The 13,459-nt window shown below is 42.6% G+C and overlaps 1 protein-coding gene across 1 annotated transcript in view; it reads left to right on the top strand.

Annotated features, from left to right (window-relative positions):
* Window positions 1–13,459, top strand: part of Ube4a (ubiquitination factor E4A) — a 56,594-nt gene that overhangs the window by 11,101 nt on the left and 32,034 nt on the right. Inside the window, exons 3-10 of the mRNA XM_004667402.2 lie at window positions 937–1,110; window positions 2,023–2,135; window positions 6,149–6,301; window positions 7,490–7,649; window positions 8,445–8,647; window positions 9,247–9,438; window positions 11,231–11,564; window positions 12,592–12,712. Coding sequence (XP_004667459.1) covers window positions 937–1,110; window positions 2,023–2,135; window positions 6,149–6,301; window positions 7,490–7,649; window positions 8,445–8,647; window positions 9,247–9,438; window positions 11,231–11,564; window positions 12,592–12,712 — 1,450 coding nt within the window. The remainder of the gene's footprint in view (window positions 1–936; window positions 1,111–2,022; window positions 2,136–6,148; window positions 6,302–7,489; window positions 7,650–8,444; window positions 8,648–9,246; window positions 9,439–11,230; window positions 11,565–12,591; window positions 12,713–13,459) is intronic.

Below are 13,459 nucleotides of genomic sequence, written 5' to 3'. Positions count from 1 at the left end.
CCCCCCCCCCCCCCGCGCCTCTTTCTATTCCTCTCTCAAGTAAATAAATAAAAACCAAGAGAGACACTGTCCTTAACAAGGTAGAAGGCAAAGACCAACATGCTGAGGACATCTCCTGATCTCCACGTGCATGTCATGGCACATGCATGCACTATACATGCTCACACCATACATATACACACAGTCTGGAACACTGCTGTGTAAGTGGCTGTAGTGCCTACTGTTAACTCAAGGTTACATTCTATGTGATATATCCCTATAGAGTTAACTAAAACAAATGTGTTCTCTAAGAATAAGCCATATATGTAAAATAACTACAGACATTTTGATTACTAGATAATACCTTGTCCACTAAGATTCTGTAGGAAAAGTAGTGTTGCTAATTTTGGCAGGATCAAATACAATTATGATAGAGAAGTAAAGTTTTCTTGTTGTTCTTTTGGTTTGGTTTTGGGGTTTTTGAGGTAGGGTCTCGCTCTAGTCTAGGCTGACCTAGAACTCACTCTATAATCTCAGGTGGCCTCAAACTCAGGTAATCCTACCTCTGTCTCCCAAGTGCTGGGATTAAAGGCGTGCACCACCACTCCCAGCTAATAAAGCTTATGCTATATAAAACGTGGTATAGCTAAGGATTTCAGAACTCTATACTTGAGTTGAAAACTAATAATATGATTAATGTGTTTGATATCCAAAATTCTCCTCCTCTTAGTTATATTTATTTTTGTTTTGTTTTTTCTAGTCCAGGTTGACCTGGACTCACTCTGTAGTTCTAGACTGACCTTGAACTCACAGCAGTCCTCCTACCTCTGCCTCCTGAGTGCTGGGATTAAAGGAGTGTACCACCAGGCCTGGCTTCCATTTATCATTTTTGGTAGTATATTATGTTCTCTCTCAGAGAGAAGGGTGTAATGTTAAACAGCTTGTATGTTCTGGCAGATGAGCTCCCAGCAAGCCCAGATGACTCGGATAATAGTGTGTCAGAGAGCCTGGATGAATTTGATTACTCTGTGGCTGAGATCAGCCGCTCATTCCGGTCACAGCAAGAAATATGTGAGCAACTCAACATCAATCACATGATCCAAAGGATCTTCCTCATTACTCTGGACAACAGTAAGTTGCAGACCTGTAGCCAGTCTATTGATTATCTTTCCTACTTGGCTTAGGCTATGAACTACATTAAGGGCTCTTAGAAACCTATTGTGACTAATAATTTAAAACACCCACCAGGTTCCCTGCAACAACACAGGGTTTACTTTCCTTTTCCTTTTCCTTTCTCTTTTTCTTTTTTTTCCTTTTTTTTTTTTTTTGGTTTGTTTGTTTGTTTGTTTTTCAAGATAGGGTCTTCACTACTGTAGCCCAGGGACCTGGAATTCACTATGGAGTGTCGGGGTCGCCTCAGACTTCGCAGTTCTCCTACCTCTACCTCCCCCGGAGTGCTGGGATTAAAGGTGTGAGCCACCATACCTGGCCCCAGGGTTTACATTTCTATAAAGCTTTCAATGTTACCTAAAAACAGTATTTAGACAGGTCTGACTTTTATTGCCATTTTGATACATTTTAACTACATGCCTCAACTACCTTGAAAGGGAAATAGAAACAGTAGCCTAATCCATTTTCTCCTCCAGTGAGCACTCTGAATTGGCCCAGTAAGTGCCCTTAAGAACTGTCAGACAGTATTCTACTTCATACCCTCTCTATAATTAAACTGCAAAATTAATACTGGTATCTGGAATTAACTTTCTGAATGTCATGAGAGATTCATAACAAACATGTTCTAACTGAGCCAAACTTGGAGTTGAAGAGAAATGCTGTCAAGTTCAGTTTATAGAACTGACCACAGCTATTCATACCATTAGTTCCAACTAGTGATAGGGCTGTGGCAGGAGGACCACTTGAGCCTAAGAGTTTTCAGGGCCAGCCTAGGCAACATAACATAACAATATCCCATATCAAAAGAGAAAGAGTTGTCTGTATAAGGCCAAGAGCATTATCTTTAATCTGTCACGTTAACACCTTTCCCAGGTGATCCCAGCTTGAAAAGTGGGAATGGCATCCCCAGTCGTTGTGTGTATTTGGAAGAAATGGCAGTAGAGCTGGAAGATCAAGACTGGCTTGATATGAGCAACGTTGAACAGGTACCATTCCTGATAATGTACCCTTGGCAAAAATTAGCCATGCACTTGAATCCTGTTATCCATTCTCCAACTTTGACTTTGCTCACCTCCATCTCTTCCACTGTTTGTGATGTTTCTTGTTGGAATCTTCTCATCTACTCTGTCCATATGTCCAGCCTACCCATTGTCTTAAGAACCAGTTAAAATGTCTTCAAAGCTTACTAGATAGGAGCCCTAACCTTTAAACCTAACCCCAACCCCTAATGGTAACCCTAACCCAAAAATGCAACCCAAGCCCTCACCCATACTCCTAACCTTAACCACTACCCTAATCCTGACCATAATCCTTAACCCTAAACCTAAACCTATATAAAAGAAAGAAAATTATTAAAAGAGAAAAAATAAGCTTACTAGATAGTAGTTGTTACTACCTCCTCCTAGTTGATATTCTGTGGATCTCTTATGGAAGGTTTGTTTGTTTGTTTGTTTGTTTGTTTGTTTGTTTGTTTGTTTTGGGGGGGTTCAAAGTAGGGTTTCACTGTAAGCCTGTCTGACCTGGAGTGCTGGGATTAAAGGCATGTGCCACCATACCTGGCTATCATACTGTGACTTTTTTATGGACCTGTCTTTTCTAGTAGTCAAGACCCAATTCTTTTTTTTATATGTCAAAAACTCTGTAAAACAGTACTATGTTAGTCAACTTTCCATCACTTACCATATTTATTCACTTAAAAGAAAAGGTGCAATACCTTCCATGGCTCAGGGTCCATTGCGGAAGAGGTGGCAAAAAGAATGTAAGAGCCAAAGGAAGGGTAGGACTCCTTACAGTGTGCTCCTCCAGACATAAAATGGCCTGGATATCCATGACCTCACAGTGCCTGACACTACGTACACAAGACCATCATAATAGGAAGAAAAGATCATGACATCAAAATAAAAGAGAGACTTATTGAGAGGAAGAGGGAATATGATGGAGAGTGGAGTTTCAAAGGGGAAAGTGGGGGGGATGGAGGGAGTTAACCATGGGATATTATTGATAATTATGGAAGTTGTCAATAAAAAAAAATTTTTTTAAAGGTGCAAGCTGGATGTGGTGGCGCATGCCTTTAATCCTAGCACTTGGGAAGCAGAGGTAGGAGGATCACCTTGAGTTCAAGGCCACCCTGAGACTACATAGTGAATTCCAGGTCAGCCTGAGCTAGGATGAGACCCTACCTCAACAAAAAGAAAAAAGAAAAAAAAGGTGCCCAGGTTTGGTGGCGCACACCTTTAATCCCAACACTCAGGAGGCAGTGGTAGGGTGATCACTGTGAATTTGAGGTAAGCCTGGGCTAAAGTGAGACCCTACCTCAATAACACAGAAAAAGAAAGAAAGGGTTTTATATCCAGGCATGGTAGCATGTGCCTTTAGTCCCAGCATTTGGGAGGCAGAGATAGAAAGATTGCTGTTAAGTGTGAGGCCAGCCTGGACTACAGAATGAGTTCCAGGTCAGCCTCAGCTATAGTGAGGCCCTGCTCCAAAAAAAGTGAAACTGTTTATATTACCCCTAGTTTTGTTATTGACATTTTTTAATTTTAGAGAGAGAGGGAGGGAGACAATTGGCACACCAAGGCCTCAACCACTGCAATCAAACTCCAGCCCAACCCCCAGTTAGAACATTCTGGCCCATAATTCAATTTGGCTATAATGTTTGGGGCCAGTGGCAAAGCAGCATGTCCCAGTGGTAGTATGTGGTGGAACAAAATAACTTGTGTCAGGAGCCAGGGAATGAAGTAAAAGAGGAGGACAGGATCCCAAGGGCCCACTTTAATGACCTAAAGACCCCCGCCAGGTCCCCCTCCTGCAGGTCCACCCTGAGGACCAAGCATCTAATGTGGGCCTTTGTTGGAGATCATACAGGATCTGAACCATAGCAATGCACTGTACTTCTCAGGTATCTGATTAGCATTAAAAGAACAAAATTTGGGCTTGAGAGATGGCTTAGCCAGGCGCAGTGGCCCACGTCTTTAATTCCAGCACTTGGGAGGCAGAGGTAGGAGGATTGCCGTTAGTTCAAAACTACCCTGAGACTACATAGTAAGTTCCAGGTCATCCTGGGCTACAGTGAAACCCTACCTCCAAAGAAACAACAAGGGGCATGGTAGTGCACACCTTTCATCCCAGCACTTGGGAGGCTGAGGCAGGAGGATTGCTGTGAGCTCCTGTTTAGCCTGAGCCTAATTCCAGGTCATCCTGGCCTAGAGCAAGACCCTACCTCAAAAAACCAAAACTGGGTTGGAAAGATGGCTTAGTGGTTAAGGTGTTTTCCTATGAAGCCAAAGGACCCAGGTTTGATTTCCCAGGACCCACATAAACCAGATGTATAAGGTGGTGCACACGTTTGGATTTCATTTACAGTGGCTGAAGGCCCTGGCACACCCATTCTCTCTCTCTCCTGTTCTCACTCTCTGCCTCTTTCTCTCTCTTTCAAATAAATAAAGGAAAATAGAAAAATCCCAAACCCAAAACCAAAAATGCTACTTGCTGAATGACATTAATCAGCAACAAAACTTCTGTGTGAAATCTACTATTCTGTGTGATTGCTGGGCTTAAAGATATTTAAAATAAAAAAATTCCTTTATCTGAATGTGCATGCATATGTACATGTATATTAGGTATACCTGGGTCTCCTGTACTACAAATGAATACCAGATGTTTGTGTCATTTTTTGTCTCCAGCTTACATGGCCAGCTTGGGAATTGAACCCAGGCTGCCCAGCTTTGTAAGCAAGCAAGCATATTTAAGTGTTGACCCATCTTTTCAGCCCCCTCCCAAGATATTTTAAATATGTAAAGTTGGCAAGTGCCTTCCCTGCTAATTTTTTTTCTAAAATTTTTGGTTTTTCAAGGTATGGTGTCAGTCTAGCACAGGCAGACCTGGCACTGTCCTACTCATGGCAGTCCTTCTATCTCTGCCTGCTGAGTGCTGGGATTAGAGGCATGTGTCACCACACCCCGCCAGAGCTGAGTTTTGTGCTGATACTTGCTTGTCCTTCCTTACCTCAACACCCATCTTTACCTTGTATTACTCTGGCTCTTTCTCTTTCTGCCCCCTCATCTGCAAAATTCCCTGATCCATGATGGGTATTTTGGCAGTTTTTTTTCCTATCTATTTGCGAGAGAAAAAGAGGTAAATAGAGAATGGGCATTCTAGGGCCCTTTGGCCACTGCAAACCAACTCCAGATGCATGCGCCACCCTATGCAACTACCTTATATGGGTCCTGGGGACTTGAACCTGGGTCCTTAGGCTTCATAAGCAAAAGTCCTAACCACTAAGCCATTTCCTCTGCCCATTTTCTAAAGTAATAAGGTACTGAGTTTTTTTTCTTTTTGAGATAGGGTCTCACTCTAGCCCAGTCTGACCTAAAACTCACTCTGTAGTCCCAAGCTGTTCTCATACTCATAGTGATTCTCCTACCTTTGCCTCCTGAGTACTGGAATTAAAGTCATATGCCACCATACCTGGCTTCCCTTTCACTCCAAATCATGTCTATGATTTTATTAAAACCCATATCAAACTACTTTATGGACTGGAGAGAAGACTCAGAGATTAAGCACTTGCCTGCGAAGCCTAAGGACCCATGTTCAACTCTTTAGATCCCACATAAGCAAAGTCATATGCACACAGGGTGGCGCATGTGTCTGGAGTTCAATTACAGTGGCTGGAGGCCCTGGCATACCAGTTCTCTTTCTCTCTCTCTGTCACTCACTCTTTTGAATTTAGGAAAGAAAAAAAAAAAGTTGCCAGGCATGGTGGTGCACGCCTTTAATCACAACACTTGGGATGCAGAGGTAAGAGGAATTCAAGGCTACCCTGAGACTTTACATAGTGAATCGTCAAAAAAACAAACAAACAAAAAAAAATAGGCCAGTCTGTTGGGCTTGCCTCAAAAACAACAACAAAAACTCCTTTTGGTATCTTAATGTTCTAAGATTAGCTTTATAATATTTTATTTGTTTGTAATAGTATTTTTTTATTTTTTTTTTCTAATAGGCCATCTTTGCTCGATTATTACTTCAAGATCCAGGAAACCACTTGATTAACATGACTTCTTCTACAACATTAAATCTCTCTGCTGATCGAGATGCAGGGGAGAGGCACATTTTTTGTTACCTGTACTCCTGCTTCCAAAGAGCTAAGGAGGAGGTAAGGAAATATTTCCCACTGAATTCTCTACCGTCCTCTTGAGTATAACTTCAGCATGTAGCTAAGAGCTGGATCAATGTCTTCTATGTCAGTTTATATATCTCAGGGTCTATCTGGAACTGGATGTTCTATGAGATTGTTTCTAAAGTTTTAGTCCCCTTTTTGTGGCTTAGAATCTGTCCTTCTCCCCAGTGCTTCCTCTTCTCACAACAATCCTCTTTAGATGTCATGGGCACCACTGCCTTTAAAAAAAACAACAAAAAGGTAGCCAGGCATGGGGTGCATGCCTTTAGACACAGCAGAGGAAGGAGGATCACTATGAGTTCAAGGCTATCCTGAGACTACATAGTAAATTCCAGGTCAGCCTGGGCTAGAGCGAGACCCTACCAATGGTGGGGGGGGGGGGGGGGCAAGAAGGCCAGCATGGTTGTGCATGAATTTAATCCCAGCACTTGGCAGACATAGGTAGGATTGCCCAGAGTTCAAGACCACCCTGAGAGTACATAGTGAATTCCAGGTCAGCTTGGGCTAGAGTGAGACCCTCTCTCGAAAAATCAAAATAAAGGCTGGAGGGATGGCTTAGTTTTAAGGCATTTGCCTGCAAAGCCAAAGGACCCAGATTCTATTCCCCAGGACCCATGTTAACCAGATGCACAAGAGGGCACATGCATCTGGAGTTCCTTTGCAGTGGCTAGAAACCCTGGCACGCCCATTCTTTCCCTCTCTCTCTCCCCCTCCCTCCCTTCCTCTCTCCCCCCCCCCCATCTTTCTCTGTCAAATAAATAATAAATAAAATATTTTTTTAAAAAGAAAGAAAAACCAAAATAAATAAATAAATATGGTGGTAATACACACCTATGATCCTAGTGCTCAGGAGGCAGGGACTTGGAGCATTACCACAAGTTCAAAACCAGCCTCATCTACATCGTGAGTTCCAGGCCAGTCTGGGCTACACAGCAAACTTTGTCTTAAACAAAACCCCTATCTGATAAAGTCATTTCCAGTGAGGTATAAATATTAAAGTGAACCAAGCTTGACATTCAGGGCTGGAATTTTAGCAAGTGAGTCCTTTAAGCCAAAGAACAAGTCTGTCAAGAGCCTTCAATTTATAAGAAACCAATACCATTTGGGGACACAGTATGTTTTCTATTTGCTGTGTTGCTATGTTTCTCTCCATGCTGCTTGCAGATTACCAAAGTTCCAGAGAACCTGCTACCCTTTGCAGTACAGTGCAGAAACCTCACTGTGTCCAATACTCGAACAGTTCTCCTCACCCCAGAGATCTATGTTGACCAAAACATTCATGAGCAACTGGTAGATTTGATGTTGGAAGCCATCCAAGGAGCCCGTGAGTACACAATCAAGATGTTTGAACTTCTAACAGTTTAAGTTCTAAATTTAAAACTCCTCTAATTCTTTTTTTTAAATATATTTTTCTTTATTTATTTGAGAGGGACAAAGAAGCAGAGAGAAAGAGAGAGGGAGAGAATGGGCACACCAGGCCTCCAGCCACTGTAAATAAACTCCAGATGCATGCACCTCCTTGTGCATCTGGCTTACGTGGGTCCTGGAGAGTCAAACTGGGATCCTTTGAATTGCAAGCAATTTCCTTAACCGCTAAGCTGTCTCTCCAGCCTCCTCTTAATTCTTTACAAAGTCTCTGAGCCATTGTAGTTCGGGATATAAATTAAGGGAAAAGCCGGGTATGGTGGCACACACCTTTAATCCCAGCACTCAGGAGGCAGAGGTAGGAGGATCGCTGTGAGTTTGAGGCCAGCCTGAGACTACATAGTGAGTTCCAAGTCAGCCTGAGCTAGAGTGAGACCCTACCTCCAAAAACCAAAAAAATTAATTAATTAATTAAGGGAAGACAGTTTATACCTTGACCTTTGGAGTTGAATACCAATAGAATTATCAAGGTAGCAGAAGAATAAAGAGCCATTGTATGGGACTGAGCATGGATTTCAGTGGTGGAGCACTTGTTAGCATACACATCCCTGGGTTCAGTCCCAGCACAAAAGAGAAAGGGAAGGAAGAGGAGGGAGAGGAAAGAGAAAGAGGAAGGGCAGGTGGGAGGGAGGGAAGAAGGAACCAGTGTATAAAGACATGTAAAAATTCCCATGGCATCCTTTCTTTCGATTAGATTTTGAAGATGTCACTGAGTTTTTAGAAGAGATTATTGAAGCTTTGCTATTGGATGAGGAAGTTCGAACATTTCCTGAAGTCATGATTCCAGTGTTTGATATTTTATTGAGCCGAATAAAAGATCTAGAGCTCTGCCAGATCCTGTTGTACACATATCTGGACATTCTTCTCTATTTCACTAAACAAAAGGATATGGCAAAGGTAGGTCTGAAAGCAGCACATAGTCATTGAGGGTGATTTCATTCTTGATGCTTCCTGTCCTGGGAGCATCATATTACTAGGCATAGTACGGTGCTGCGTGCTATAACATTAGCAATTGAGAGCTGGAGGCAAAAGGATCAGGAGTGCAAGGTCATCCTCAACTACACAGCAAGTTTGAAGCCAGACTAGGCTAAATGAGACTATCTCAAAAAAACAAAATAAGGGGCTGGGTAGATCACTCAGTTGATAAAACATTGCTGTGCAAGCTGAGTTCATCTCCCCAGGACCCAGACATGGTGGCATACATCTATAATACCAGCATGCCTACAGCAAGATGAGATGGAGACTGAACCCTCACAAGGTTACTGGCCGCTAGCCTGAAGTGATCAGCCAAGAGCTATAGTAGACCCTGCCTCAAACAGGGTGAAAGGTGACAGTGAAGGCCTAGGTTGTCCTCCCACCACCACAGCACACACACACACTCCTGGGGACTAAGGAAGATGGGTTGGCTGCTGTACAGACTTAGTTCTTTGACACAGGGGCACCATGTCCCCTTTATCTCATTGTACAGATAAATGAGGATTTGTTCTCTCCCAAAGGTTTTTGTTGAGTACATTCAGCCCAAGGACCCTAACAATGGGCAAATGTACCAGAAGACCTTGCTGGGCATCATTCTGAATATCTCCTGCTTGTTAAAGACTCCCGGTGTAGTAGAAAATCATGGCTACTTCCTGAATCCATCTCGTTCCAGTCCTCAGGAGATCAAAGTACAAGAAGCCAACATCCATCAGGTGGAACTGTTTCCCAGGTTATCGTAGCCCTTGATTTTAGATTAGAATTCTGCAGGAGCCACATGTGGGTAAGGCTGCTTGACCCTCTTCAGGAAAGCACTGGGCTGGTTGACTTTTGAGTAATAATGTTAAAAATTGGGCTGGAGAGGTGGCTTAGCAGTTAAGGCATTTACCTGTAAAGCAAGAGGACCCCAGTTCAAATCCCCAAGACCTACATAAGCCAAATGCACAAGGTGGCACATTTGTCTGGAGTTCACATTTGCAGTTGCTAGAGACCCTGGTGCACCCATTCTCTTTCTCTCTATCTGCCCCCTCCTCCCTCTTTCTCTCTCAAATAAATAAATAATACTGAAAAAGTATCTTTTAGAGGGACATGTTAGCACAAACCTGTAATCCCAGCGCTAGGGAGATAGGAAGGTCAGGAGTTCAAGATCATCCTCAGCTACATAACAAGTTTGATGTCAACCTGGGCTACATGAGACCTGGACTCAAAACAAGACAAGAAGAAACTGCCCCCTTTGTAGTGTTCTCTAAGAACAGGGGATAAAGAGGTGGCGGGTGAGAGTAAGTTGTTGCAGCATTGGTGCCATGTGCTAGCACTGCCCATCCCTCAGTCCCTACTCTTCCCAGCATGCGCTTTCTCATCCCATAGTGCCGCACATCTTTTTAATATTTTATTTGTTTATTTATTTGAGAGAGAGAGGATGAATAGGGGCATGCCAGAGCCTCTAGCCACTGCACAGGATCTCCAGACACATGTGCCATCTTGTGTATCTGGCTTTATGTGGGTACTGGGAATCGAATCTGGGTCCTTTGGTTTTACTGGCAAGTGCCTTAACCACTAAGCCATCACTCCATTTCTCCTCAAGTCTTTTGACTAAACTCCAGCTTAATTTTTTTTCTGAGGTCCAGGCATAGTGATACATGCCTTTAAACCCAACACTTGGGAGGCTCAGGTAGGAGTTTTGCTGTGAGTTCAAGGCCAGCCTGAGACTACATAATGAATTCCAGGTCACCCTGGGCTAGAGTGAGACGCTACCTCGGAAAAAAAAAAAAAAAAAAAATGTTTTCTGTACACCCCTTTGGGTTTGGGCCGCAGCATAAATTTCAGCAGAGGTCTGGCTAACATGAGGCCTTTCAGTGGCTAAATTCGGCACAGTGTAAGTGTCTCATTCATTATTAAAGCATCACAATTGTCCAGCAGCCTGCTACCTTTTTTGTAAATAAAGATTTATTAAACATAGCTATGTTGGTTTGCGTAATATTTATGGCTTGATTTTATGCTACAATGGTAGAGTTGAAGACTTGCTGTGGAAATTATATGACAAACAAAACCAAAAATATCATCTCTAGCACTTGGTAGAAAAAGTTTACAAACCCCTGCTTTAAAAACTAAGTAATGCTATCTACACTTTGGCCACTGATCAGAAACTTTCTCTTAAGTGTCCAGCAAAAAATAAAAATAAAAATTTTCAGAACTGGGAATATGGCCCAAAGAGCAAGAGGAAAGATTAGATTAGCATGCTTTTTTGTTTGTTTGGTTTTCTTTTGAGGTAGGATCTCACTCTAGCCCAGGCTGACCTGGAATTCACTCTGTATTCTCAGGGTGGCCTCAAACTCACAGTAATCCCCCACCTCTGCTTCCCAAGAGCTGGGATTAAAGGTGTGTACCACCATGCCCAGCTAAGATTAGCATACTTGTAGAAACTGCCATTTGCTAAGGTTTAGGAGGAAAAACCTATTAGGATTGTGAAATTGGAATGTTCTGTGGTTGTGTTTTCTGGTTAAACAGTTCATGGCTCAGTTCCATGAAAAGATCTACCAGATGCTGAAGAACTTACTCCAGCTCTCTCCAGAAACCAAACACTGTATCTTGTCCTGGCTTGGAAACTGTTTGCATGCAAATGCAGGCCGCACCAAGATTTGGGCCAATCAGATGCCAGAAATCTTCTTCCAAATGTATGCCTCGGATGCCTTCTTTCTGAATCTGGGTGCTGCTCTCCTGAAGCTATGCCAGCCATTTTGCAAACCCAGATCCTCTCGGCTCCTCACCTTTAATCCCACTTACTGTGCCCTGAAGGAGTTGAATGATGAAGAACGAAAAATTAAAAATGTACACATGAGAGGTAGGGGGGAACTGGGCTTCTCCAAATGGTATATGTGTGTGTATATGTGTCATGTCTAAGGCATTTACTCCCTTACCCTTTGAGTTTCTTTCTCAGAAAAGATGAGGCAGAATGAAGAGCTAATTAAAAATTTTTAGACCTAGATTTTAGAAAAACAACAACTGGTGTCTTTTAAATGTTATGCTTTAGTGTGACCTTCTGTCTGGATTTGGCAGCCATGTGTCTATTCATTCAATTTTTTTTTATTAAAATGAATAAAGCACAGCTGCCATCCTTTTTCTATTCAGAGACTCCAGAAGAAGACAGATATGTTAACAGATTGTCATTGTATGACATAGGGGTAAGCTGTGTGAGCACAGAGGAGGAGTGAATAATCACTCAGGAAGTTGAGAGGGTCTTCATAGCAGTCGTCTTCAACAACAAGTTGAGTTTGCCAGGCAAAGAAGCAAGTGTCTTTATAAAAAGGGAATACATGTAGAGGTATAAATCTGTAGACCGTTTTGCTTTGACTAAAGAACAGTGAGAAGTCCAGTGTGGCTAGGCCAGAGGACTGAGGAATAACCTGTACGAAGTGGGAAGGAGGAACATTGGAACCAGACAGGAGAAAACTAAATACAGAAAAGTGAAAAAATTAGTCATGATTCTACCATTTGCAGTGAATTGCTTCTTAATTTTGATGTATTTCCTTCTAGTTTTATAATTCCTATAATTATAAAAGTGATACTTGCTCAAAAGCAAGTAATCTAAAATACAGAGAAGCATAAATTAAATAATAGTAGTCCATTGCCAATCACTTGGGAAAATATATAATATCAATCCTTTTAAATTTTTGGTTCACCAACAGAGATTTACCTGTAGACAGTAGGAAGCCAGAATATGTTTTTAGACAAGGAAGTACTTTGAGGAGATTTGTTTTAAAGAAGATACGACCAGTGGCAGCCTGGAAGCTGAATGAGAGGAAAGGGGGGCTAACGACCAAGATAGATGTCTGTGGTAAGCTTTTTACCATTCCCTTTTCTTCTTTGAGGTTTGGACAAAGAAACCTGCTTGATCCCGGTTGTGCATGAGCAGCCGTTTCCCCAGAGCTACAACCTTGTAACAGAGAACCTTGCCCTGACAGAATATACCTTGTACTTGGGATTTCACAGGTAACTTCTCGATGTCAGAAAAGAACTATATGGGAAAGAACTAATTGCTTCTGCTGATAACCAGAAGGTTGAAAATGTGTCAGAAAAGGCTCACTTTTAAAATCTAGTGGGAGGGCCAGAGAGGTGGCTCAGCAGGTAAAGGCACTTTGCTTGCAAATCCTGATGGCCTGGGTTTGATTCCTCAGTGCCCACATAAGCCAGGTGCACAAAGTGGCACAGGTATCTAAAGTTCATTTGCTGTGGCAAGAGGCCCTGGCATGCATACTCCCTCCACCCCTTTGCTTGCAAATAAATAATTTCTTTTTCTTTGTTTTTTTTTTTGAGGTAGGGTCTCCCTCTAGCCCAGGCTGACCTGGAATTCACTATGTAGTCTCAGGGAGGCCTCCAATTTATGGTGATCCTCCTACCCCTGCCTCCCAGATGCTAGGATTAAAGGCATGCACCACCACAACTGGGATTTTTTTTTTTTTTTTTTTAATAATGGGGCCAGGCATGGTGGCACACACCTTTAATCCCAGCACTTGGGAGGCCGAGGTAGGATTACTATGACTTTGAGACCACCCTGAGACTGCATAGTGAACTCCAGGTCAGCCTGGGTTAGAGGGAGACCCTACCTCAGAAAATCCAAGAAAAAAAGAACCACACACAACAGCCAGAGACCCTGGTGCTTCTGTACACAGACACACTCATATACATGCAAATAACTGTTGAATACAGTGGGGAAAGGACATGGTGTGCATTATTTCT

Source organism: Jaculus jaculus, chromosome 3, assembly GCF_020740685.1.
Source record: "Jaculus jaculus isolate mJacJac1 chromosome 3, mJacJac1.mat.Y.cur, whole genome shotgun sequence".
Classification (NCBI taxonomy): Eukaryota; Metazoa; Chordata; class Mammalia; order Rodentia; family Dipodidae; genus Jaculus; species Jaculus jaculus.
Note: the sequence above shows the minus strand (reverse complement) of the source record. Positions and strands in the feature narration are given on the sequence as shown.